This window comes from Pteronotus mesoamericanus, unplaced genomic scaffold (assembly GCF_021234165.1).
Source record: "Pteronotus mesoamericanus isolate MK-2021 breed Mesoamerican mustached bat unplaced genomic scaffold, CSHL_Meso_final contig_421, whole genome shotgun sequence".
In the NCBI taxonomy this organism is placed as follows: domain Eukaryota; kingdom Metazoa; phylum Chordata; class Mammalia; order Chiroptera; family Mormoopidae; genus Pteronotus; species Pteronotus mesoamericanus.
The window spans coordinates 23,947-47,880 of NW_026555158.1; the positions used below are offsets into that span (position 1 = coordinate 23,947).

Sequence of the window (23,934 nt, forward strand, 5' to 3'; positions counted from 1 at the left end):
CCTTGTGCACGCGATAGGAGCTGGAGAGCTGGTCGTGGGGCTTAGGCGGGACTGTGGTCCGGCGATGTAGGCGCTGCGGTGGCGGCAGCCAGCACGGGGGCTGCACTGACTGGCTGGGCGAGGTGTGGCAGGAAGAGTCTGTCCTCAAGGCCGGCTGCCAGCTTGTCCAGCAGTGCCCCTGAGGGCTGGGCACAAAGGCCTGATCCAGGGCACCCGCTGCCAGGTTCCTCCTCGATCGCCGGGATGGTGGACGCTGGGGTGCTCGTTGGGTCTTCACCTGTGCGTGGGTCGGGCGGGCAATCGACACTATCACCACGGCGCAGTGGCGCGCGCGTGGGGCGGGAGTCGGGCCCAGGCGGTGCAGAGGGTGCAGCTCGCTCCCCAGGGTCACTGTGCTGCCGGCCACGCTGCTGCCACTGTTTGCGAGGGTGGGTGTGTGGGTGTGCGCGTGCTCGATGGCGCGCAGTGGCGGGCGGGGCGTCATCGAAGTGCGGGTCATGGCGCAGGAACTCATGGAAGAGCGCATCAGTCTTCTCATCCACACTGTAGTCCCGGCGTGGTGTGCGACGCGGCCAGGCACGTGGGCTGGGAGGCCAGGTGGACTCCTCAGGCGGGGTCCCCTCAAAGCTGCCCCCCATGGTAGCCGCATGGCCTGCACTGGTGAAGGAGGAGCGCTTCTGGGGCGCACTGGGAGGCCCATCGTCACCAGCGCCGCGCCCCTCAATGCTGGCATAGCCACTGTCCATCTGCAGCAGCTTGCGCGGCCCTCCCACCTCACCATCCGAAGACCGCAGCGCAGGTGGTGGCGAGGGCGGCGGGAAGGTGGGAGCTGTGCCCCCGGAGCCAGAGCTGTCGCCGCTACGCACTGAGTCGCGGTCGTTGCTGCTGTGGTCTGAGGCGGTGGCTGCATGCAACTCAAGCGAGGCGCGCAGGCTCCAGATGTCGCGGTAGATGGTCTGGGCTTGCTCCAGCCCTGCGTCTCGCTCACTGTCCGACTCCTGCTGCTGCTCAGGCCCCGCACCACCTACGTTGCGCTCCGTGGGGGGTTCGGGGCTCACTCCTCCCACGGCGCCTGCCTCCTCCTCCTCCACCTCTAGCCTGCAAGCCAGGCGCATTGGTCAGAGGGCCCTCCCCCCCATCCCCTCCCCAGCTCTACCCTGCGTGATCAGGGACGGTGGGCAAGGATGGGGACTCTCCACCTTGGCCAGGCTCTGCACAAGGTGAGTTTTTTTAAAATTCCCCTTTGCAAGGGATGCTTTTTGGGTAAACCCTGAGCTCTCCTGGAGCCTGCTTTTCAACTAGGATGTCTTATACGTGACCCAAACACCTGTGAGCCCTGTAGGTGCTCTGCTCCTCACCTAGAGAGTGACTGCAGGTGGGGACAGTGCAGAGGGACTAAGCAGGTGGAGGGCCCCTACCCATGGGTGATTGGATATGCCACTTAATACCCTCCCACCATTTTTGATTGATAAAAATTAGGGCGGATGATATACAATCACAAGGGGTCACTACCTAGACCAGGGAGTGCCCAAATATAGAACTCCGCTCTGTTCCCTGGATCCCCCATCTCACTGCCACGGGCCCAGAGCTTCAGGATAGCTGCCCTTGGGCTTGGGGAGGTGGGTCCAGCTGACAGATGTGGTCAGGACAGTTTTTGAGAAGGAGCCCGGGCAGGTGGGGTGCAGGGCTGGGAGGAGCCCTCAGGCCAAGGACTCCACTGGGAAGTGGCACTACCCTAGCATGCACGGACCCCCAGCAGCCCTGCCTGTGTAAGCGTTTAGTCCTGGTGACCCTGGGGCCATCGTCAGGGGCCCCACCCTCCCCTTGGCCCTTACCCAGTCTCCCCCTGCTCCCCTCCTCCGGTCCATGCTGGAGACGTGGCCCCAGTGAGGCAGACTCCAGGAGGGGCAGTGGTGCTGGAGGAATTTGACTGCCTCTCTGTCCTGCAGACAGGACCGGGAAAGCACTCCCTCGGCTACAGGGTGATGGGGTAGGGAAGGGGCCCACAGGCCCACCCCTAGCACTTTTATCTACTGAAAAATACCTGCCGAGAGCGGGGGACGGGCTGGTGGGGCTGGCCAGAAAGGGGCAGGGGGGCGGGAAGGTCAAGGCAGCGCCTGTGCTGGCAATGTACTGAATGAAGTCCATGTGGGGTGTGTCCCCCTCCTCCTGCTCCATGCTCTCGCTGGCTGCTCGCTGCCGCTGGAAGTGGTGCCGCTTGGGGGAGCCTGTGTGGAGGGAGGCACATCAGCCTGCCTGGGCCCCTCCCAGCCCTGCACCCCACCCCCAGGTCTGTAGGCACCAGCCTGGGTCAGATGAGCATGTACCTTGCTGTACAGGTGTGAGGTTGTGCCAAGGCAGCAGCAGTGCCCTGAGCAGCCTGGGAAGATAGGTCTGGCTAGAGCAAGGACTTTCACTGGCCACCCAGTGGCAAGCACAGCTGGGCTAAAGCAGATGTGATGCAGGAAGGTGTGAAGTGCGAGGGGCAAGTTGGGGGGATGAGGGAAGAGGTGAAGTCCTCTCCTGCCAGCCCCATGTCTGCCAGGATGCCAACAGGCCGCCTGGATGGGGGCCAGGATCCTCTCACCACAGAGGCCTGGGAGAAGCTTCAGTGGGAAGGCCTCAGGAGTGGAGAGAACAGTCACCTAGCAAATAGGTTCTGGGTGCTTCGGCACCTGCATTTCACTAGTCAGCCTCAGGAATCACAGGCTGCAATCAGGGCTCCCAACAAGGCAGAAGTACAAGCCGTCCCTCCCTGGCCAGGAGCACCTAGGCCAGAACTCACCCTACCCTCTCTGGTGCTAGCTGGAGCCAGGCCCCAACAAGGGGCTGGCACTGTCACTAGCCATGCCCCTCTGATACTGTCTGTCTTCTCTCCCTGCCTCCTCCACAGGGCAGCAAGCACACGCCTGGCCTGGCCTGGTCTAAGCTCCTTGGAGCAGGGCTGGTTACAGCTGTCGGTACCCACCTCCCCACACTCCTGCACAGTTCTGCCTTGGGCTGAGGATAAGGAAGCCCTATATCCATGACCCCACGTGCCCCAGGGTCTGCAGTGTTGAAGGCTGCTGTCATTTATCCAGGGGTGGCCAAATGGGCCCCCACCTGTTGTAAATAAATTTTATTGGCACACAGCCACACTCATTCCTATGCTGTATGCTGCCTACCACCACTGTAGACAGTCTGAGTGCAAAGCTATAAGCACTATTGTCTGGGTCCCCATAAAGGCTTGATGCATGGCCCTGGGCCCCTTCCCAACCAGCTATGAGACCTTGGACAGGGCACACACTGGCCAGCGTGGGGCAGGTGCTGGAGATCCCTCAGGAGCAGAGATCCCCACCCTGGGTTCTGAGCCTCCTACTCTGGCTGCCTGGGGCAGGGTTCATGGCCCTCACTCCCTGCCTGGGGCTACAGCTCACCTCTTGTGTCCAGGCTTGATGCCCGCTGGCTGGGCTCCAGCTTCCATTTCTTGACCTTGAAGTAGGGGCTGGCCCCATCCAAGCTGGCATGGCGCCTCAGGCGGGTGAAGAACTGCAGGACGGGGCCTGCCCCAGAGCCTGGGCCTGCCTCCTGGGGCCCCACAGAAGCCCCAGGCCCACCAGCCTTGGTGTTCCTGGCACCCACATCCAGCTAGTAGGGAAGAGAAATGCTCTCAGGCAGGAAGGTCCCTTCCTCACTATCCCGCACCTGTTACTCAGCCCAGGCCAAGTGCAGAGGGGGGAACGTGGAGCTCTTCCCCCCACCCCAGGCACTGCCCAAAAGGCTCCCAGGGGCTCAACCAGGCGCTGGCCAACTCTGTCCTCCCCAGCCCCAGACAGAGGAGGTCCAAGGGTAAATGTCCAGGAGCACTCATCCTGGTACTTTGTGTGGATCCTAATCACACCTTGCTCAGCTGCCGAAGTACTTTGTGCATGTGTGAGCATACTTGTGTGTGAGATGGCTGTGCATGTGTCCTGTGTGCTGCCCGCCCCACAGGGCTCGTGCCCTTGGGCACCTTCCCCAGCTTACAGGAGCCCACTTGTGTGCTGTGAGCCCTGTTCAGGGACCAGGCTGGGTCAAGGAGAGCTGCAGAGGGCGGGAGGCCACAGGCTGACCTGTTCTGGACTGGGACAGGGAAGGGACACATGGGAGCCCTCACCGAGATGCCTTCCCCAGAGTCGCTGGATGCGGAGGGGCTGATCTCGAAGTCAGCAGGGCCCGTGGCAGGGTTGTAGGGGTCACCTGGCAGGGCGGAGCTGGGGCCCACGGAGCGGCCAGTGAGGGCCTTCCCCGGGGGCTGTGGGACAGAGCCAGGGTGGAGGAGGAAGCAGTGACAGGTCAAAGAGCACTGGTGGGTGAGGGGGCGTGCTGGACCCAGCCCCCCCTCTATGTATCCCAGTCAGCCCCCTCCCATCCTGAGATGAGGGGCCTGGTCCAGAGAGAGGGAAAGGTGCCATCTGCCAGGTGAGGGTGGGGGTTCCTCCCACCAAGCCCAGGTTTGGCTGCCAAACCCTCCATCTCACCTGGAATATGGCAAGGCTGGCCTTGGGAGGGGCTGTGGGGTGAGGCATGGCAGTTGCACTAGCCTCACTGGAGTCACACTCGTGGATGGTGACAATCTTAAGGGGCGGCAGGTGCAGGTGGGTGAGACGGGCATTCTTCAGGTGATGGAAATCCCCCTCTGTCAGGGTATACCTGTGCCCAGCATACCCACCAGTCACGGAGCAGCCGGCTGGCCCCTGTGCTCAGCCAGATTCCCCCGTGCCCACAGTCCACTGCTCCATGAGCCCATTCTCTACCCTGCCAGGTCTGGGGAAAGCAGAACGTGAGTGGCCACTCAGCAGAGGCCTAGCCTGCCCAACGAGCCCCACAGCAAGACTATGCTTCAGCCCCGAGGGTGCTGACCGCCCAGTGATCCCTTACCTTCGGCCCTTGTCTTGTGTCTTCCGGCTCTGCTCAAACAGGGCTGCCTCATTGAAGGACACACGGCGGCCGGTGGAGCTGGTGGACAGGAAGCGCTCGGTCTCTGCATCCTGGCCCTCGAGGTCCTCCCCCCTCAATTCGGGGTCTGTGAGGAGAGCCAAGAGAGGGTGGGCCGAGCCTGGTGCCGGCTGACTGTGAGCGGGACTGGCCTGGGAGGGAGCGAGGGGGCCCGACTGACCGCCAAGGACGGACAGGGAGGTGGGCGGGCACTCGCTCATCCGCTCACACACTCACTCGCTCAGCATGCGCCTGTGAGCACCTACGCGTGGGCTTTAAGGAAACAGAGATGAGTCGGAATCGAGCTGCGCCCAGTCTGGTGGGGGAGACAGACAGACACAGAAGGTCAGGAGGCCCCAGGAGGGAGACCCACGAGTGGGCAGGGGGTAGGGCCTGGGCATGGGCGGGGCTTGGGCACAGCCTCACCTTGGACAGGGTGGGTGCCATTGTCCAAGTAGGTAGTGGTGGTCTTCTCTAACTCCTCTGTAGCTCTGGAGCAGGACAAAAGGAAAAGCAAGGTGGGTCAGTGTCCCTGAAGGGCTTGTGCCCACTGGCAGTGCCCCCGAGCTCACTAGAGCCCACCTGCTGGGACCTGGTACATGAAGAGACACCCCATGCACCTGTCATCCCCTAACATTGCTGGCCTTGCACAGGCATGGTGGGCCTGCTCCTCACTGTCCAGCTCCCTCTCCCGGGCCCCCCCTGAAGGCAGCAGGGTGGTAGCCATGCACCTGTTGAAGTTCCGATGGACTTCCCAGCAGCGCCTGCACAGGAGCAACACACCAGACAGCACCACGAGGGTCCCCCCAACGAAGAGTGACATTACCACCACTAGCATCATGTAGTTGTCCAAGATGGGGTCGGGCTCTGCCTGTGGGGTGGCAGGGGTCAGGTCCTGCTGTGGACTCTGGTGGTCCCAACCCACCAATCCCCCTCCCCAATCCCATCACTCACAGTGGGGTGGCTTGTGGTGTTTTCCCACGTCATGGTCAGGGTGGCTGTGGTGGAGGTGGTGGCAGCTGTGGCCATGGTAGCAGTGGGCTGCATTTTGAGGTGAGGAGGGCCCTGTGGGGGCAGGGCCTGCTCAGCTCCAGCTGCCTGGCACCCACCCCCTCCTTCATCCCAGGGAGTCAAAGCAGAAGCCCACACAGGACAGTGACTCACAGAAAGGTGGGGGGGAACCCGAGGTCGCCCCCACCCACCTCAGATCAGTGCCCAGCAGGGACCTCCATCTCCCCATCTTTAAGACAAAGGCGTGTATCAACTGCCTCCCCAGCTGGTGCGGCCGGACGGGCAAGGTGGCGCTAGGCTGGGAGCCCTGCCCAGGAAAGGGGAAGCACCCCCTAGGAAAATGGGGAAACTGAGGGTGTCAGCTACACCTGCATGCCCACCACCCCAAGAGACCACAGGGCCCTGCCCGCCTCATTAAGGGAGAGGGAGGGGCCGCCCCAGGAGACTGGCTCCAGGCTAGCGGGGACCCCGTAGTCCACCATGGGGAGCAGAGTGGCGGAGCACAGGGTCTCCAGGATCATGACTCGGGAGTTAAAGGCCCCCTTCCACTGATCGCTAGAGGGAGTGAAAAGGCCAAAGAAGGAGCATCTGTACCCAGCCCTGAAGAATCTGGTTCCCATGGCGACTGAGCGAGCAGGCTGAGCTGGGGTGGGGGGGTTGCCAGGGAGTACTAGGGAGGGGCGGGGCGGGAGAGAGAGGCCTCCTGCAGGGCGACTCATGCGGGGCCCTGGGCGGCAAAATGGCTGCTGCGAGCCTCCCCACGCACCGGTGCCCAGCCCCAGGCTGGGCGCTTCCGCCAGCAGGCTCTCCCAGCCCGGACTGGCAGGCCTCCATACCTGCCTTACGCTGGGGGAAACTGAGGCTGGGGAGGGGCCCGGCACTCGGGAAAGGGACTGTCCAAACATTGCACCTGACCCTCCCCCGCGGCCGGGAAGGACGGGGGCGCAGTCTGGAATCTCAGGGAACAGAGTCTGGGGCCGGATGACCGGCAGCGGTGAATAGGCTGGGCTCTCGCTCGGTTCTTTCCCAGAGAAAAGGGAAACCTGTACACAGGCTCCAGTGTCCCCAACTCTTTCGGGTTTTGACCCCACGCGACAGCGGGGTAAACTGAGATTGGGAGGGTGTTGGCGAAATCCAAGTGTCCTCAACGCTCGGGGTCAGGATCTGGACGCGGCTCCCCTGTCTCCTGGGGGGTAGGGCGCGCGCATATGTAGGTTGGGAAATGAGTTCAGGCTGGAGGGGGAGGGGGCAGAGGCGCATGGACATGACAGGGGACCAGAAAAGATGGCAGGAGGCGGAGAAGAGAGGTGGACTGTTGGGGTGGGCGGGGACCGGAGCGAGGGCGGAGGTTCCCCAAGGGCTAGACCCTGAGGTCCCGCTGGACCTCGGCTCCCCGAGCTCGCTAGTCTCTGCGCCTAACCCCGCGCTCACATCCGGCCCCGGGGGCGGGGATGACGAGCGAGGACAGGCAAAGAGAGGGGCTGCAGGCACATCTCAACCTCGGGCTAAGCCAAGAGGCGGAAACGCCATAGTCTTCTCTGGATCTCTCAGGGGTAAACTGAGGCCCGAGAGGACGCGGTGGAGGGGGGAGTCCTTCTTCGGGCCTCCGAAGGCGAGGTGCAGAACCCCGCGGGTTGGCTCCCACGCCCTCCCCGGATCCTCCGCTCCCCCACCCCCTCGCGCCTCGCCGGGAAAGGACAGTGGTCCCAAGCCAAGGCGGGCACCGGAGTCGGCCGTGATCCTAGGCTTCGCGGTCCCAGCCTGACCCTTGCCCGCCCCAGTGCAGCCCCGGGCCCGCCGCGCCTACCTCAGTCTCGGGGCGCGCGGCCCATTGGGAGCGAGCAGAGGGATGCGCGGCGCTCCCGGCTGGCTCCGGCGCCCGGTGGCCGCGGAGCAGGAGAATTTATGAATGGAGAGCCCGGTGCGCGGGGGAGGCAGGCGCGAGAGGAGGGGCCGCTCACGTGACCGCGTTGGCTACGAGCCCGCTCCCACCCGCGGGGTGCCGCTGGGTCCCGACCGGCCGCCCCCGCCGCGCTCGCCGCCGCGTCTGGCTCCGTCCGCACTGGCCACCGCCTCCCCTTCCCTTCCGGCGGCAGCGGGGTGGGGGGGGGGTGAGGGGAGGCGGAGCCTGAGCTCCCCGGCGCCCCCTCCCCACACGGAGCCGCCCTCTCCCGCGTTGGCTTATCTCCGCCCCCAGCCCCTGCAGCAAGAATTGTCGACCCTTTCCAGGCTCCAAAAGGGCTGGGAAGGGGAGGGGAGGGCACCGTGGAATGCACGACTACCCCCAGCTGGGGGTCCTCGGGTGCACAGACCCCCCTCCATATCTTTCCCTAGTCTGGGGTCCTCAACGTACATATCCCAGGAATCTCAGGCACATGTCCTCCCTTCCTTTCCGTGTTAGGGCGACACTGTTAGGGCTCACCGTGTGCCCTGCCTCGTTGGGAAGAGCAAAGATAATAGAACGCAACCTCTGTAGAGTGCTACCAGGGCCTGCACAGTGCCGGTAACACTCTAACTACTCTTCAGAAACCTCACGCCTGGCAAATCCCAAAGCTGCTTCCCCTTCTTCCTCTCCGAAAATCGTGCTTTGTCCTTCTAGATGCATAGGCCACCAGCCTGCCATCAGTTTGGTCCTGATCCCATCCCTGCTATACCCCATAAGGACACCACTTCTTCTCCAGGGAAGGCCCACACTGCTCAGTGACACCCAAGTTCAACCTCCAGGCATTTGAATTTGCAGGTGCCAGGCCAAGACGACTCTTTTCCAGCTCAGCGGCAAGAGGCTCTCCCTGGTCCCCTTCAACACTTCCCAAATAGCAAATCCTCCATGCCTCTCCTCTTGGCTATGTCTGCTAACATGGCAACTGCTACCCCACACTCCTGTCCCCTGCTGCACTTTTTTCCTCACTGTGGCTCTCTACCTTATTAGCTCCTGTGTGTTGTGTCCCCTGCCCCCTCTCCATGTTGACTTCCAAGAGTAGGAGCTCATTCAAGCCTGGGTCCCCAGGTGTAACACAGGGCTGGCACCTAGGAGGGAATGTTCTTACTGAGTGGATGAAAGGGTGACGCCACTAAAGGAGGGCAAGGGGACAGCTGAGTGGATAAATACCCAGGAAAGCTGGCATCAGGTGAACAGCGATGGCATGTGCAAAGGCCCTGAGGTAGGAAAGTGTTTGCAGTTGGCTGACATATTTGCGTGAGCAGGGGAAACCAGCTTGTGGTTCTCAGCAGAGTAATACCATGGTCCCTCTGGCTGTGTGTGAAGGCACCCATGGTGACGCTAGGGGAGGAAGACTGAGACCATCCAAGCCACTGAAGGTAGCCACAGGTGGCCGAGCTTGGTAGTCAGGCCTTGTAAATGGGTCCGCTAAGGTATCATTACACGATAACCTCAGGTTTGGGACCTGAGTAACAGGTGGTGCTTGTACCCATGGGCCACGCTGGAATGGGGACTGGAAAGAAGTCCAGTGGATGGGTTTAAGCAGTCAATTAGATCAGGCCTCGATATGGGATCCGGGCCTCCAGCAGAGGACGGCCTGCGCACCTCACACACCCCTAGACAGGTGAGTAGGGCTCCCCAATGCACATTCCCCCATCCCCAGGGCTCGGAGGGGACATTTTTTTGGCACGGATGCTTCCAGGCAGAGGCGTGGCCACAGCGCCTGCCTGGACTTTGCAAGGAGCCAGGACTCACGCTGCCCCAGGGGTTTGGAACCTCTGCAGCAGCCCCGCGTCGCAGACCACCTGCCCCTGGCACAGGGGTGACAGCCACTACCCTGCGCCTTGCATTCCTCTGCTCCTCAGCAGAAGACCTTCCCGTTCAGGCCGCACACAGCATTTCCCCGGAGCCCAACCCGGGGGCGGGGGTTGGGGACCCAGCCCTGCGCGCCGACCTGCGTGCGTGACCGCGGAGGCGGGGCAACGACGTCAGTTACGCGAGCGAGGCTGCGCAGGCCGCGGTGATGTCAGCGGAACCCTGGGCCGCCAGCGCAGGCGCCCCTGCGTCAGCGGCGCGTGGGGGGCGACAACCGGGCGAGGCTGCGAAGAGAGCAGCGCCGGACACGGGGGCGCCCTCTCGTGGCGCTCTCGGACTTTGCAGCCAAGCTGTTCGCACAGCCGGCGCTTGCTCGCGCTGGGTCTTCTGCCGGTGGATGCGGTTACCAGGATTCCTGAACTTCCCTCAGTTGCAACCTGACTCAAACCCCACCCTTCACATTCTTTTAGCCTTTTTTAAAAAGAGTATTTTCCCCCCTTCTAACATAATATAGGGTTTGCTTAATTATTACATTGAACGTCTGTGAAACGCTCTCACCACCCACACCAGAGGTGGAGTCTCGGTATTTCTCTGATTTCTCTCTAGATGCTAACATCTAGTGAACGCTCTCCAAATCTCGAATTCAACTTAAATGTCTCCTCCTCCGCGCAGGCTTCTGGTCTCTCCACGAAGAGCCGTCTAACTGACGTCCCTCCCACACGCCTGAGAAGTGAACCGAGAGCTGAGGCCAAAACAAAACTACAATCCCCAGCATGCTGCGCGCCCGGTAGCGCGTCGTCAAGTTCGCGGGTAGCCAGCCGGGAGTCGTAGTCTGCGCAGGCGCTCTCAAGTCTGATCCGTCTCCCAGACGTCCCCGCGCGTCGTCCTCCTCGCCCTCCAAGCCGCCGGTGTTCGGCCAGACCCTGACCACACGCCGCTGCCATTATGCTGCCAGCCACACTGCTCCGCCGCCCCGGCCTGGGTCGCCTCGTGCGCCAGGCCCGCGCCTACGCCGAGGCTGCCGCCGCTCCGGCCCCAGCTGTGGGCCCGGGACAAATGTCTTTTACCTTCGCGTCACCTACGCAGGTGCGGACACTGTTTCGGACCCCGGATCCGTGGCCCTCTCCCACGCAGTCTGGGTCTGAAACTCCCAACCCCCATTCCGGATCTGAGTTCCCCAACTCTCAGGTCGCCAACCCCCATTTCGGACCCGGGATCCGAGTCCCACAACCCCTGAGCTCTCTGGCCTTCCACCTGGAATCCGACGCCCAAGAGCCCTACCTGCCCCTTCAAGCCGGCATTACCTTTCGTTGCAGGCACCTCTTCCGAGATAAGAACCTTCTGTGTGCCCTCCGCTTGGAGGCATCTCCTCGTATCCTTACAGCATGTCTCTGCCTAAGGACTTGGGTGGCTGGATTTTCTTCTCACAGATGATGGCCCTGAGGCACTGCCCGAGGACCAAAACCCAAGCGTCTGCCCCAGCGCGGCTGCTTCTGTGCCTCCCATGGCACTCAGTCCTGCCCCAGCTCATTTCACTGCTGAGGAGACTAAGTGCTGATGGAGTGAAACTGGCCTGCAGTGACCTACTCCCTGTGTGTCTTCTCCAGGTCTTCTTCAATGGGGCCAATGTCAGGCAGGTGGATGTGCCCACGCAGACGGGAGCCTTCGGTATCCTGGCAGCCCACGTGCCTACCCTGCAGGTCCTGCGGCCGGGACTGGTTGTTGTCCACGCTGAGGATGGCACCACCTCCAAATACTTCGGTGAGTTCAGCAGAAGGCCAGTCTCTGTATCAGTTGATAATGGCAAGAAAAAGTGCTATGGGGACCGGAAGGACACAGTGGGCAGCAAGCCAGAAGCATCTTCCAACCTTCAGCTCCGGACTGGCTGTGGTTAAGTAGCATGTAGCAGGTTGGGGGAGGATTACAGATGCTGGGAAGAAAAGTAAAACTGTGCTGAGAGGGCTCCTGACTTAGAGGAGGAAACCTGTGAAGGAAGAAACTGGCTCTAAGAAGGCCTTCTGTCAGCATCAGTCTTCAAAGCTTCAGCCAGAATTCAAACACAGCCCTCTGTTTACTGACCCTTGCTCAGCTAATGGGCTGGTGGGTGAAGGGAAGGGTCTGTGTTTCCATGCCCAACCACCCGCAGATGCCCCCGGATGGCTCCCTGGTCCCATGTGTTCTTTCCAGGTGCCCATCCCTCATGCTGGACCCCAGAGCCCCTATAGGGGTACTGTCCTGGTTCTGGGTCTGGCAGTTACCCCTGAGCCTGGATATGGAGATCTCAATCCCAGTCCTCCCACAGTGAGCAGTGGCTCGGTCACAGTGAATGCTGATTCATCAGTTCAGTTACTGGCCGAAGAGGCCGTGACACTGGACATGCTGGACCTGGCGGTAAGTGCTCCAGGGGAAACTCAGGCACCAAGCAGGCATGAGCTAAGAGCTCCTGGTGTTGGGGGTGGAGAGGCAGGTACCAGGCCAGGGACCATGCTTGGCCCTCACCACCCACCTACCTGTTTACTGCAGGCCGCCAAGGCAAACTTGGAGAAGGCACAGTCGGAGCTGTCAGGGGCAGCGGACGAGGCTGCGAGGGCTGAGATCCAAATCCGCATCGAGGCCAACGAAGCCCTGGTGAAGGCTCTGGAGTAGGCAGTGCGTGTCCCTCACCAGCATCAGCAGGGAAACCAAGGTCCAGAGTAGGACAAGCTGTAACCAGCTCCCATGGGTCCAGTATGCCTGGGGGAGGGCAACGCTTTTGAGAGGGAGCTGTGCTAGCTGACAGGACCACTAGGGGGCAGCGCAGTGCCAGTTTCCCCTACAGCACACTCCCCCGGGAGCCAGGCCTGGTGGGTAGGGGTGAGCTCAGAGACCGTGCTCTGCCTTTGGGGGGACTCACCTGGGGGCCTGGCCTCCTGCCTACAAAGATACCACCAACCTGACTTGTCACCCACCACTCTCGTCCCTGTAGAGATCTCTGCTCCCTGGCACCTTCGAACAGCCTGCCTCTTGGTCCGCACCCCATTAAACACCAGGGACCCCACTCGTGTGTGGTGATTTTGTTTTCCACCCAGGGCAGTGGGCTTGGGACTCCATACACCCTGTGAGGTAGGGCCTCAGCCTCTGGGATTTGGAGGTTGTGGCCTGAGAGGTCCTTGGGGGGCTCTGGAGAATGGGAAGGGGGCACAGTATAGCCAGTGACAGCAGGCCTGGCGGTGGGTAGGGTTCTGTGTTCACTCTAAGAGGGTGGGGCCAGGCATAGGGACAGCAAGTGCGGGGACGACTGTGGCTCTTGGGCCAGGCTTGGGCTGCTAGACAGACACCAGGGGTCCTGTCAGCTTTCAGGCTGTGATTTCTACCCTGTGTGCTCTCTGGTCCTACCCAAGCAGGAAGGGACTGGACCACCCCCAAATGGGGTGGGATATCTGGGGAGGAGTGGCCCTGGCAGTGCACACCTTCACTGTGCTGTTCCACCTCTTTCCTTTTGTGACCATGAGGGTGACCCAGACTTGGTCTGTGATGGTAGGCAGAGGGCCTCAAGGCATGAGTCTTCTTGCTCTTCTCTCAGCCCTGAGCCTTAGCAGGGCTTACAGGGTATTCCGGGGGGGTGACACTGTGGGAGAGCCTGGGCCTCCCTGTGTGTCACAGGGAGGCCACCCTGGGGCGTGTCATCAGCTCCGATGGGCTGTGCAGTACTGTGTCACAGTCTCATGCAAGTGACTGTCACATGACTGTGTTTGAGTTTTGTCAGGGGGGAGACTCTTGTGTAGGGGCCTCCAGGCAAACTCACAGCTCAGTGGAGTGGGGTGCATGTGTCTGGGTCTCCCTGCTCTCAGGCCAGTGAGGCCCAAGCAGCAGTCCTCCACTTCCCAGGAACCCCCAGCCCAGAGTATCTGTGACAGCCGGGGCGGGGGTCACAGATGCAGCCCTGCCCCCATTGTGTCTGGCTCAAGGCCAAGGTCCTAGCGTTCTTGGCCAGGCTGGGTACTATAAATAAGACCAAGGAAGGAAGGGTGAGGAGGGAGACCTTTATCGAGGCACTGCTCCAGCACCTCCCACGACAGGGATCCCCTGGTCCTGCCCTGAGAGGTTTAGCCTCCAGCTGGGGGACAGCAAGATGCAACTGGGCCCCTGCATCATAGTCCTTGTGGGGGACGTGTGAGCCCCAGGTACACCCCCTGCTTGACATGGCTGGTACTGGCAGGGCCAAGGCCTGGGACAGGAGGGGTCCAGAGTGGAGCAAGCCATAGGGCCAGGAACCAGGGATTGAGACCTCTTCCATAGGGTAGGCTGGGGACCTGATGGGGGCAGGAAAGGGATCCCTTGGTACATCTATGCTCACATCCTGGGAGAATTGCTGAAGTATGGGGACACATTAAATGGGAAGAAACAGGAAGCCAGTAGATTAGCATGTTTATTAAGTTGGACCTGCAGAGTAAGGTTAGGGCCCTTCCTGAGAGCACAAAGTTCTGCCCACTGCAACAGCAACACACCCACTCCTTAAGGGTCCCACCTAGTCTGCTCTTCCTGCTGTTTCTGCCACCTCCAGCTCCCTCTGGAAACAGAGCCCCCACCCTGGACCCCTCAGCCTGCAGCCACTTAAGTCTCCAGAGCTTGGCACTAGCTGTTTCCACTTCCTGGAGCACCATCTTCTGTGTGTGGCAAAATCCTTTCCATCCCTCAGCCCCAGCCCCAGCAATTCCCTCCTGCTGACCCAGCACTGACTGACCCTGACTGACCCTGCAGGGCTGGGAGTGCCTGGGTGTGCTGGGGGTGGGAGCAGAGGCCACAGGAGCATTGGGTGAGAGCAGGAAGAACACAGCCCTGGGAGGGATGCCCAGGGTGGAGTTGGAGGTGGGGTTGGTCAGGCCAGATAAAGGGACAAACCCGATAAGTGGACAGGGGAGTAGACCTTGGGGTCCCTCTCTGAGCAGAGGGGGCAGGAAGACCAAGAAGGCCCCACCACCAACCAAGCTCATCCTCAGAAAGCTTCCCACCCTGGGCAACTGCAGGGAGAAAGGACATGCCACATTTCTGCCTGCATGGCCTGTTCCCCTAGTATGGAAATGGGTGGGGGGTTATGCCAACCCCAAAGGATGGGCAGCAGGCTGTGACCTTGGATTATTGAGTGATGACATCACTGGATCTGTGTGAGAGACCCATACCTCAGGCCCCAGAGTGAGCCATGCTGCATTCTCATTCCAACCCACGGCCAGATGGGAGAAACAGGCTCTAGAGGCCAAAGCCCTCCGGAGGTCACAGGACCTATGGTGACTGGCTGCACAAAGCAGGCCTGGCGCTGGTTAATCGCTCTATAAATGCTCTCTGAGGTCACTGTTAAGGGATGCAGGAGGCCGCCTGCGGAGGCACCCCGACTTCAGGCAGGTGACTTCGGCAGGCCTGTTTTCCTGGACTGCGCTGCTGACTCAGGCTCCCTTTCCCCCCCCCCCCACCCGCGACTCCAGCGCCCCCAGGCCGAAGCACACGGAGCCTGGAGCGGCAGAAAAGAGTGGGACAGGGGAGCCCGACTGTGCACCCCGAAACCCAGTCCCCGTGGCCCAAGTAGGGGTGCATCCCGGGTTCAGCGGCATTCAAGGAGAACAGTCATTTGTGGGGCGAGTGGCCCAGGTCGGGCGGCGCCCCAGGGCCCTAGCCCGCTGGGAGGGGCGGGGGGATAGCCTGCGTCACCACCCTCCCGTTCTCTTGTCCCCCGCCCCCTGCCCGCCCAAACTCCACCCAAGGGAAGGCGGTGCGGATAAAGGTTCGGGGCCGCCCGCTCGGCCCCAGACCTACCCAGACCTACCCCGCCATCGCGCACTTGTTCTTTACGTGGGTACATTCAGGACTGTTGGGACCTCCGACTGGCCGCGCCCGGTGAGTTATGGGCGGGATCTTGTGGGCCAAGGAGGGCTTCCTCACTCTAGTCTCTTAAGGGTGTCTCACTTTTCTTTGTTCTTGGGGCAGGCAGAATTTGGGATAGCTCCTGTCCTGGAAACCACCGCCGGGACGTGGAATGGTAGGAGCTAGGCGCAGCCAGCACCCCAGTGGCGGGACCTCAGCCCCCGCCCCGCCCCCTCACCTTAGGCACTCCCCTTCCCCAGAGTGACCTTGAGCTAGTTGCTCTTCCAGCCTATTTCCCTCACTGTACCGTCCCAGTGTCCTAATTTAGAGGCTTCACACGTGTACGGAGGCTCTCCCCAATTTCGCAGTCAGTTCCTTCGACTAGTGACCCGGGCAGCCTCTCGCCCCCTCCCAGGACTCCCGGCAGCGCTCCCGGACGGGGCCGGCAGAGGCGCGCTGGCGCTGCTGACTCACCCCAGCCCCGGGCGGAGCGGTGCGCGCGGGCGCACCAGGGACGCCGTGTCACGTCATAGCTCGGGCGGGGTGCGACTCGAGAAGCGGGCTCGGCCCGCGAGACTGGGGTGGGAAGCGAGGTGGCACCGGCGCGGGAAGGTTGCCCCCCAACACCGGCGACGTCACCGGTATGCGGACTTCGCCCTCAGCTCCACTCCTCGTGGAGACTTCATGCCCCCAGGTCGAACCCACCCGGGAGCCACCAAACCGGGCCCAGCCAGAAGGCGTGGGGATTGCCTCTGCTTCCCGCCCGCGGTAACTTCCCGGATCGACGCGGGGAGAGCTCGCGACATCCTGCCGCTTCTGCAGGGACAAAGCCCGCCCTCACGCCGCACTACTCTTGACTAGGGTCCCGCGCCTCCCGGGCCGCTCGCCCTTTGTTGTGGGCAGCGGGCTTATGAATGGCCCCCCATCGCGGGCGGGGCGTGGGGGCCGGCCTCTGCGGCGCCAGCTCCGCCCCCGCCGCGTTCCCCTTGGCCACCGGGCAGGGGCGGGGCCGGGAGGCGGGCACGGCGGCCACGTGGGGCAGGGCCGCGGGTACTCCCATTGGCTGACCAGCGCGCCTGCCAGGGCCGGTCGACCCCGGCGGCGCCCGGCGAACGCCTAGCAGGCCGCGCTGGTCAGCCAATGGGAGTACCCGCGGCCCTGCCCCACGTGGCCGCCGTGCCCGCCTCCGGCCCCGCCCCTGCCCCGGTGGCCAAGGGGAACGCGGCGGGGGCGGAGCTGGCGCCGCAGAGGCCGGCCCCCACGCCCCCGCCCGCGATGGGGGCCATTCATAAGGCCCGCTGCCCACAACAAAGGGCGAGCGGCCCGGGAGGGCGCGGGACCCTAGTCAAGAGTAGTGCGGCGTGAGGGCGGGCTTTGTCCCCGCTCTAGAAGCGGCAGGATGTCGCGTAGCCTCTCCCCGCGTCGATCCGGGAAGTTACCGCGGGCGGAAGCGAGAGGCAATCCCCACGCCTTCTGGCTGGGCCCCGTTTGGTGGCTCCCGGGTGGGTTCGACCTTGGGGCATGAAGTCTCCACGAGGAGTGGAGCTGAGGGCGAAGTCTGCATACCGGTGACGTCGCCGGTGTTGGGGGCAACCTTCCCGCGCCGGTGCCACCTCGCTTCCCACCCCAGTCTCGCGGGCCGAGCCCGCTTCTCGAGTCGCACCCGCCCGAGCTATGACGTGACACGGCGTCCCTGGTGCGCCCGCGCGCACCGCTCCGCTCGGGGCTGGGGTGAGTCAGCAGCGCCAGCGCGCCCTCTGCCGGCCCCGTCCGGGAGCGCTGCCGGGAGTCCTGGGGAGGGGGCGAGAGGCTGCCCGGGTCACTAGTGAAGCGAACTGACTGCGAAATTGGGGAGAGCCTCCGTACACGTGTGAAGCCTCTAAATTAGGACACTGGGACGGTACAGTGAGGGAAATAGGCTGGAAGAGCAACTAGCTCAAGGTCACTCTGGGGAAGGGGAGTGCCTAAGGTGAGGGGGCGGGGGCGGGGGCTGAGGTCCCGCCACTGGGGTGCTGGCTGCGCCTAGCTCCTACCATTCCACGTCCCGGCGGTGGTTTCCAGGACAGGAGCTATCCCAAATTCTGCCTGCCCCAAGAACAAAGAAAAGTGAGACACCCTTAAGAGACTAGAGTGAGGAAGCCCTCCTTGGCCCACAAGATCCCGCCCATAACTCACCGGGCGCGGCCAGTCGGAGGTCCCAACAGTCCTGAATGTACCCACGTAAAGAACAAGTGCGCGATGGCGGGGTAGGTCTGGGTAGGTCTGGGGCCGAGCGGGCGGCCCCGAACCTTTATCCGCACCGCCTTCCCTTGGGTGGAGTTTGGGCGGGCAGGGGGCGGGGGACAAGAGAACGGGAGGGTGGTGACGCAGGCTATCCCCCGCCCCTCCCAGCGGGCTAGGGCCCTGGGGCGCCGCCCGACCTGGGCCACTCGCCCCACAAATGACTGTTCTCCTTGAATGCCGCTGAACCCGGGATGCACCCCTACTTGGGCCACGGGGACTGGGTTTCGGGGTGCACAGTCGGGCTCCCTGTCCCACTCTTTTTCTGCCGCTCCAGGCTCCGTGTGCTTCGGCCTGGGGGCGCTGGAGTCGCGGGTGGGGGGGCGGGAAAGGGAGCCTGAGTCAGCAGCGCAGTCCAGGAAAACAGGCCTGCCGAAGTCACCTGCCTGAAGTCGGGGTGCCTCCGCAGGCGGCCTCCTGCATCCCTTAACAGTGACCTCAGAGAGCATTTATAGAGCGATTAACCAGCGCCAGGCCTGCTTTGTGCAGCCAGTCACCATAGGTCCTGTGACCTCCGGAGGGCTTTGGCCTCTAGAGCCTGTTTCTCCCATCTGGCCGTGGGTTGGAATGAGAATGCAGCATGGCTCACTCTGGGGCCTGAGGTATGGGTCTCTCACACAGATCCAGTGATGTCATCACTCAATAATCCAAGGTCACAGCCTGCTGCCCATCCTTTGGGGTTGGCATAACCCCCCCACCCATTTCCATACTAGGGAACAGGCCATGCAGGCAGAAATGTGGCATGTCCTTTCTCCCTGCAGTTGCCCAGGGTGGGAAGCTTTCTGAGGATGAGCTTGGTTGGTGGTGGGGCCTTCTTGGTCTTCCTGCCCCCTCTGCTCAGAGAGGGACCCCAAGGTCTACTCCCCTGTCCACTTATCGGGTTTGTCCCTTTATCTGGCCTGACCAACCCCACCTCCAACTCCACCCTGGGCATCCCTCCCAGGGCTGTGTTCTTCCTGCTCTCACCCAATGCTCCTGTGGCCTCTGCTCCCACCCCCAGCACACCCAGGCACTCCCAGCCCTGCAGGGTCAGTCAGGGTCAGTCAGTGCTGGGTCAGCAGGAGGGAATTGCTGGGGCTGGGGCTGAGGGATGGAAAGGATTTTGCCACACACAGAAGATGGTGCTCCAGGAAGTGGAAACAGCTAGTGCCAAGCTCTGGAGACTTAAGTGGCTGCAGGCTGAGGGGTCCAGGGTGGGGGCTCTGTTTCCAGAGGGAGCTGGAGGTGGCAGAAACAGCAGGAAGAGCAGACTAGGTGGGACCCTTAAGGAGTGGGTGTGTTGCTGTTGCAGTGGGCAGAACTTTGTGCTCTCAGGAAGGGCCCTAACCTTACTCTGCAGGTCCAACTTAATAAACATGCTAATCTACTGGCTTCCTGTTTCTTCCCATTTAATGTGTCCCCATACTTCAGCAATTCTCCCAGGATGTGAGCATAGATGTACCAAGGGATCCCTTTCCTGCCCCCATCAGGTCCCCAGCCTACCCTATGGAAGAGGTCTCAATCCCTGGTTCCTGGCCCTATGGCTTGCTCCACTCTGGACCCCTCCTGTCCCAGGCCTTGGCCCTGCCAGTACCAGCCATGTCAAGCAGGGGTGTACCTGGGGCTCACACGTCCCCCACAAGGACTATGATGCAGGGGCCCAGTTGCATCTTGCTGTCCCCCAGCTGGAGGCTAAACCCTCTCAGGGCAGGACCAGGGGATCCCTGTCGTGGGAGGTGCTGGAGCAGTGCCTCGATAAAGGTCTCCCTCCTCACCCTTCCTTCCTTGGTCTTATTTATAGTACCCAGCCTGGCCAAGAACGCTAGGACCTTGGCCTTGAGCCAGACACAATGGGGGCAGGGCTGCATCTGTGACCCCCGCCCCCCCCGGCTGTCACAGATACTCTGGGCTGGGGGTTCCTGGGAAGTGGAGGACTGCTGCTTGGGCCTCACTGGCCTGAGAGCAGGGAGACCCAGACACATGCACCCCACTCCACTGAGCTGTGAGTTTGCCTGGAGGCCCCTACACAAGAGTCTCCCCCCTGACAAAACTCAAACACAGTCATGTGACAGTCACTTGCATGAGACTGTGACACAGTACTGCACAGCCCATCGGAGCTGATGACACGCCCCAGGGTGGCCTCCCTGTGACACACAGGGAGGCCCAGGCTCTCCCACAGTGTCACCCCCCCGGAATACCCTGTAAGCCCTGCTAAGGCTCAGGGCTGAGAGAAGAGCAAGAAGACTCATGCCTTGAGGCCCTCTGCCTACCATCACAGACCAAGTCTGGGTCACCCTCATGGTCACAAAAGGAAAGAGGTGGAACAGCACAGTGAAGGTGTGCACTGCCAGGGCCACTCCTCCCCAGATATCCCACCCCATTTGGGGGTGGTCCAGTCCCTTCCTGCTTGGGTAGGACCAGAGAGCACACAGGGTAGAAATCACAGCCTGAAAGCTGACAGGACCCCTGGTGTCTGTCTAGCAGCCCAAGCCTGGCCCAAGAGCCACAGTCGTCCCCGCACTTGCTGTCCCTATGCCTGGCCCCACCCTCTTAGAGTGAACACAGAACCCTACCCACCGCCAGGCCTGCTGTCACTGGCTATACTGTGCCCCCCTTCCCATTCTCCAGAGCCCCCCAAGGACCTCTCAGGCCACAACCTCCAAATCCCAGAGGCTGAGGCCCTACCTCACAGGGTGTATGGAGTCCCAAGCCCACTGCCCTGGGTGGAAAACAAAATCACCACACACGAGTGGGGTCCCTGGTGTTTAATGGGGTGCGGACCAAGAGGCAGGCTGTTCGAAGGTGCCAGGGAGCAGAGATCTCTACAGGGACGAGAGTGGTGGGTGACAAGTCAGGTTGGTGGTATCTTTGTAGGCAGGAGGCCAGGCCCCCAGGTGAGTCCCCCCAAAGGCAGAGCACGGTCTCTGAGCTCACCCCTACCCACCAGGCCTGGCTCCCGGGGAGTGTGCTGTAGGGGAAACTGGCACTGCGCTGCCCCCTAGTGGTCCTGTCAGCTAGCACAGCTCCCTCTCAAAAGCGTTGCCCTCCCCCAGGCATACTGGACCCATGGGAGCTGGTTACAGCTTGTCCTACTCTGGACCTTGGTTTCCCTGCTGATGCTGGTGAGGGACACGCACTGCCTACTCCAGAGCCTTCACCAGGGCTTCGTTGGCCTCGATGCGGATTTGGATCTCAGCCCTCGCAGCCTCGTCCGCTGCCCCTGACAGCTCCGACTGTGCCTTCTCCAAGTTTGCCTTGGCGGCCTGCAGTAAACAGGTAGGTGGGTGGTGAGGGCCAAGCATGGTCCCTGGCCTGGTACCTGCCTCTCCACCCCCAACACCAGGAGCTCTTAGCTCATGCCTGCTTGGTGCCTGAGTTTCCCCTGGAGCACTTACCGCCAGGTCCAGCATGTCCAGTGTCACGGCCTCTTCGGCCAGTAACTGAACTGATGAATCAGCATTCACTGTGACCGAGCCACTGCTCACTGTGGGAGGACTGGGATTGAGATCTCCATATCCAGGCTCAGGGGTAACTGCCAGACCCAGAACCAGGACAGTACCCCTATAGGGGCTCTGGGGTCCAGCATGAGGGATGGGCACCTGGAAAGAACACATGGGACCAGGGAGCCATCCGGGGGCATCTGCGGGTGGTTGGGCATGGAAACACAGACCCTTCCCTTCACCCACCAGCCCATTAGCTGAGCAAGGGTCAGTAAACAGAGGGCTGTGTTTGAATTCTGGCTGAAGCTTTGAAGACTGATGCTGACAGAAGGCCTTCTTAGAGCCAGTTTCTTCCTTCACAGGTTTCCTCCTCTAAGTCAGGAGCCCTCTCAGCACAGTTTTACTTTTCTTCCCAGCATCTGTAATCCTCCCCCAACCTGCTACATGCTACTTAACCACAGCCAGTCCGGAGCTGAAGGTTGGAAGATGCTTCTGGCTTGCTGCCCACTGTGTCCTTCCGGTCCCCATAGCACTTTTTCTTGCCATTATCAACTGATACAGAGACTGGCCTTCTGCTGAACTCACCGAAGTATTTGGAGGTGGTGCCATCCTCAGCGTGGACAACAACCAGTCCCGGCCGCAGGACCTGCAGGGTAGGCACGTGGGCTGCCAGGATACCGAAGGCTCCCGTCTGCGTGGGCACATCCACCTGCCTGACATTGGCCCCATTGAAGAAGACCTGGAGAAGACACACAGGGAGTAGGTCACTGCAGGCCAGTTTCACTCCATCAGCACTTAGTCTCCTCAGCAGTGAAATGAGCTGGGGCAGGACTGAGTGCCATGGGAGGCACAGAAGCAGCCGCGCTGGGGCAGACGCTTGGGTTTTGGTCCTCGGGCAGTGCCTCAGGGCCATCATCTGTGAGAAGAAAATCCAGCCACCCAAGTCCTTAGGCAGAGACATGCTGTAAGGATACGAGGAGATGCCTCAAGCGGAGGGCACACAGAAGGTTCTTATCTCGGAAGAGGTGCCTGCAACGAAAGGTAATGCCGGCTTGAAGGGCAGGTAGGGCTCTTGGGCGTCGGATTCCAGGTGGAAGGCCAGAGAGCTCAGGGGTTGTGGGACTCGGATCCCGGGTCCGAAATGGGGGTTGGCGACCTGAGAGTTGGGGAACTCAGATCCGGAATGGGGGTTGGGAGTTTCAGACCCAGACTGCGTGGGAGAGGGCCACGGATCCGGGGTCCGAAACAGTGTCCGCACCTGCGTAGGTGACGCGAAGGTAAAAGACATTTGTCCCGGGCCCACAGCTGGGGCCGGAGCGGCGGCAGCCTCGGCGTAGGCGCGGGCCTGGCGCACGAGGCGACCCAGGCCGGGGCGGCGGAGCAGTGTGGCTGGCAGCATAATGGCAGCGGCGTGTGGTCAGGGTCTGGCCGAACACCGGCGGCTTGGAGGGCGAGGAGGACGACGCGCGGGGACGTCTGGGAGACGGATCAGACTTGAGAGCGCCTGCGCAGACTACGACTCCCGGCTGGCTACCCGCGAACTTGACGACGCGCTACCGGGCGCGCAGCATGCTGGGGATTGTAGTTTTGTTTTGGCCTCAGCTCTCGGTTCACTTCTCAGGCGTGTGGGAGGGACGTCAGTTAGACGGCTCTTCGTGGAGAGACCAGAAGCCTGCGCGGAGGAGGAGACATTTAAGTTGAATTCGAGATTTGGAGAGCGTTCACTAGATGTTAGCATCTAGAGAGAAATCAGAGAAATACCGAGACTCCACCTCTGGTGTGGGTGGTGAGAGCGTTTCACAGACGTTCAATGTAATAATTAAGCAAACCCTATATTATGTTAGAAGGGGGAAAATACTCTTTTTAAAAAGGCTAAAAGAATGTGAAGGGTGGGGTTTGAGTCAGGTTGCAACTGAGGGAAGTTCAGGAATCCTGGTAACCGCATCCACCGGCAGAAGACCCAGCGCGAGCAAGCGCCGGCTGTGCGAACAGCTTGGCTGCAAAGTCCGAGAGCGCCACGAGAGGGCGCCCCCGTGTCCGGCGCTGCTCTCTTCGCAGCCTCGCCCGGTTGTCGCCCCCACGCGCCGCTGACGCAGGGGCGCCTGCGCTGGCGGCCCAGGGTTCCGCTGACATCACCGCGGCCTGCGCAGCCTCGCTCGCGTAACTGACGTCGTTGCCCCGCCTCCGCGGTCACGCACGCAGGTCGGCGCGCAGGGCTGGGTCCCCAACCCCCGCCCCCGGGTTGGGCTCCGGGGAAATGCTGTGTGCGGCCTGAACGGGAAGGTCTTCTGCTGAGGAGCAGAGGAATGCAAGGCGCAGGGTAGTGGCTGTCACCCCTGTGCCAGGGGCAGGTGGTCTGCGACGCGGGGCTGCTGCAGAGGTTCCAAACCCCTGGGGCAGCGTGAGTCCTGGCTCCTTGCAAAGTCCAGGCAGGCGCTGTGGCCACGCCTCTGCCTGGAAGCATCCGTGCCAAAAAAATGTCCCCTCCGAGCCCTGGGGATGGGGGAATGTGCATTGGGGAGCCCTACTCACCTGTCTAGGGGTGTGTGAGGTGCGCAGGCCGTCCTCTGCTGGAGGCCCGGATCCCATATCGAGGCCTGATCTAATTGACTGCTTAAACCCATCCACTGGACTTCTTTCCAGTCCCCATTCCAGCGTGGCCCATGGGTACAAGCACCA

The 23,934-nt window shown here is 61.9% G+C and overlaps 3 protein-coding genes across 5 annotated transcripts; 1 reads left to right on the forward strand and 2 right to left on the reverse strand.

Moving 5' to 3' along the window:
* Nucleotides 1–1,831: 1,831 nt before the first annotated feature.
* LOC129073754 (voltage-dependent calcium channel beta subunit-associated regulatory protein-like) lies at nucleotides 1,832–6,011 on the reverse strand. Its single transcript, XM_054577412.1, is given in 9 exon segments — nucleotides 1,832–1,977; nucleotides 1,980–2,228; nucleotides 3,417–3,627; nucleotides 4,136–4,273; nucleotides 4,500–4,671; nucleotides 4,900–5,044; nucleotides 5,383–5,447; nucleotides 5,688–5,827; nucleotides 5,911–6,011. Coding segments are annotated over 9 exon segments (1,359 nt in total). The 5' UTR covers nucleotides 6,004–6,011.
* Nucleotides 6,012–10,568: 4,557 nt separating this feature from the next.
* LOC129073752 (ATP synthase subunit delta, mitochondrial) lies at nucleotides 10,569–12,758 on the forward strand. 2 transcript variants are annotated; one of them, XM_054577410.1, is made up of 5 exons: nucleotides 10,569–10,807; nucleotides 11,329–11,482; nucleotides 12,024–12,112; nucleotides 12,245–12,370; nucleotides 12,687–12,758. In XM_054577410.1, exons 1-4 carry the CDS (start codon nucleotides 10,667–10,669, stop codon nucleotides 12,365–12,367), a joined length of 507 nt encoding a protein of 168 aa, XP_054433385.1. In that variant the 5' UTR covers nucleotides 10,569–10,666; the 3' UTR covers nucleotides 12,368–12,370; nucleotides 12,687–12,758. The 2 variants fall into 2 exon arrangements, with proteins under 2 accessions (XP_054433385.1, XP_054433384.1); XM_054577409.1 differs by having other exon boundaries at nucleotides 12,245–12,758.
* Nucleotides 12,759–20,565: 7,807 nt separating this feature from the next.
* Nucleotides 20,566–22,756, reverse strand: LOC129073755 (ATP synthase subunit delta, mitochondrial). Of its 2 annotated transcripts, XM_054577414.1 has the most exons (5): nucleotides 22,514–22,756; nucleotides 21,841–21,994; nucleotides 21,211–21,299; nucleotides 20,953–21,078; nucleotides 20,566–20,637 (listed from the first exon to the last, which is right to left on the reverse strand). In XM_054577414.1, exons 1-4 carry the CDS (start codon nucleotides 22,652–22,654, stop codon nucleotides 20,956–20,958), a joined length of 507 nt encoding a protein of 168 aa, XP_054433389.1. In that variant the 5' UTR covers nucleotides 22,655–22,756; the 3' UTR covers nucleotides 20,566–20,637; nucleotides 20,953–20,955. The 2 variants fall into 2 exon arrangements, with proteins under 2 accessions (XP_054433389.1, XP_054433388.1); XM_054577413.1 differs by having other exon boundaries at nucleotides 20,566–21,078.
* Between the last annotated feature and the right edge of the window lie 1,178 nt (nucleotides 22,757–23,934).

Excerpts from the sequence above, each read along its gene's own strand:
- LOC129073752 (XM_054577409.1), top strand. The coding sequence starts at position 10,667 with ATGCTGCCAGCCACACTGCTCCGCCGCCCCGGCCTGGGTCGCCTCGTG. Across the intron at positions 10,808-11,328 it reads CCTTCGCGTCACCTACGCAG|GTCTTCTTCAATGGGGCCAA; the intron begins GTGCGGACACTG and ends TGTCTTCTCCAG. Across the intron at positions 12,113-12,244 it reads TGGACATGCTGGACCTGGCG|GCCGCCAAGGCAAACTTGGA; the intron begins GTAAGTGCTCCA and ends TGTTTACTGCAG.
- LOC129073755 (XM_054577414.1), bottom strand. The coding sequence starts at position 22,654 with ATGCTGCCAGCCACACTGCTCCGCCGCCCCGGCCTGGGTCGCCTCGTG. Across the intron at positions 21,995-22,513 it reads CCTTCGCGTCACCTACGCAG|GTCTTCTTCAATGGGGCCAA; the intron begins GTGCGGACACTG and ends TGTCTTCTCCAG. Across the intron at positions 21,300-21,840 it reads CACCACCTCCAAATACTTCG|TGAGCAGTGGCTCGGTCACA; the intron begins GTGAGTTCAGCA and ends GTCCTCCCACAG.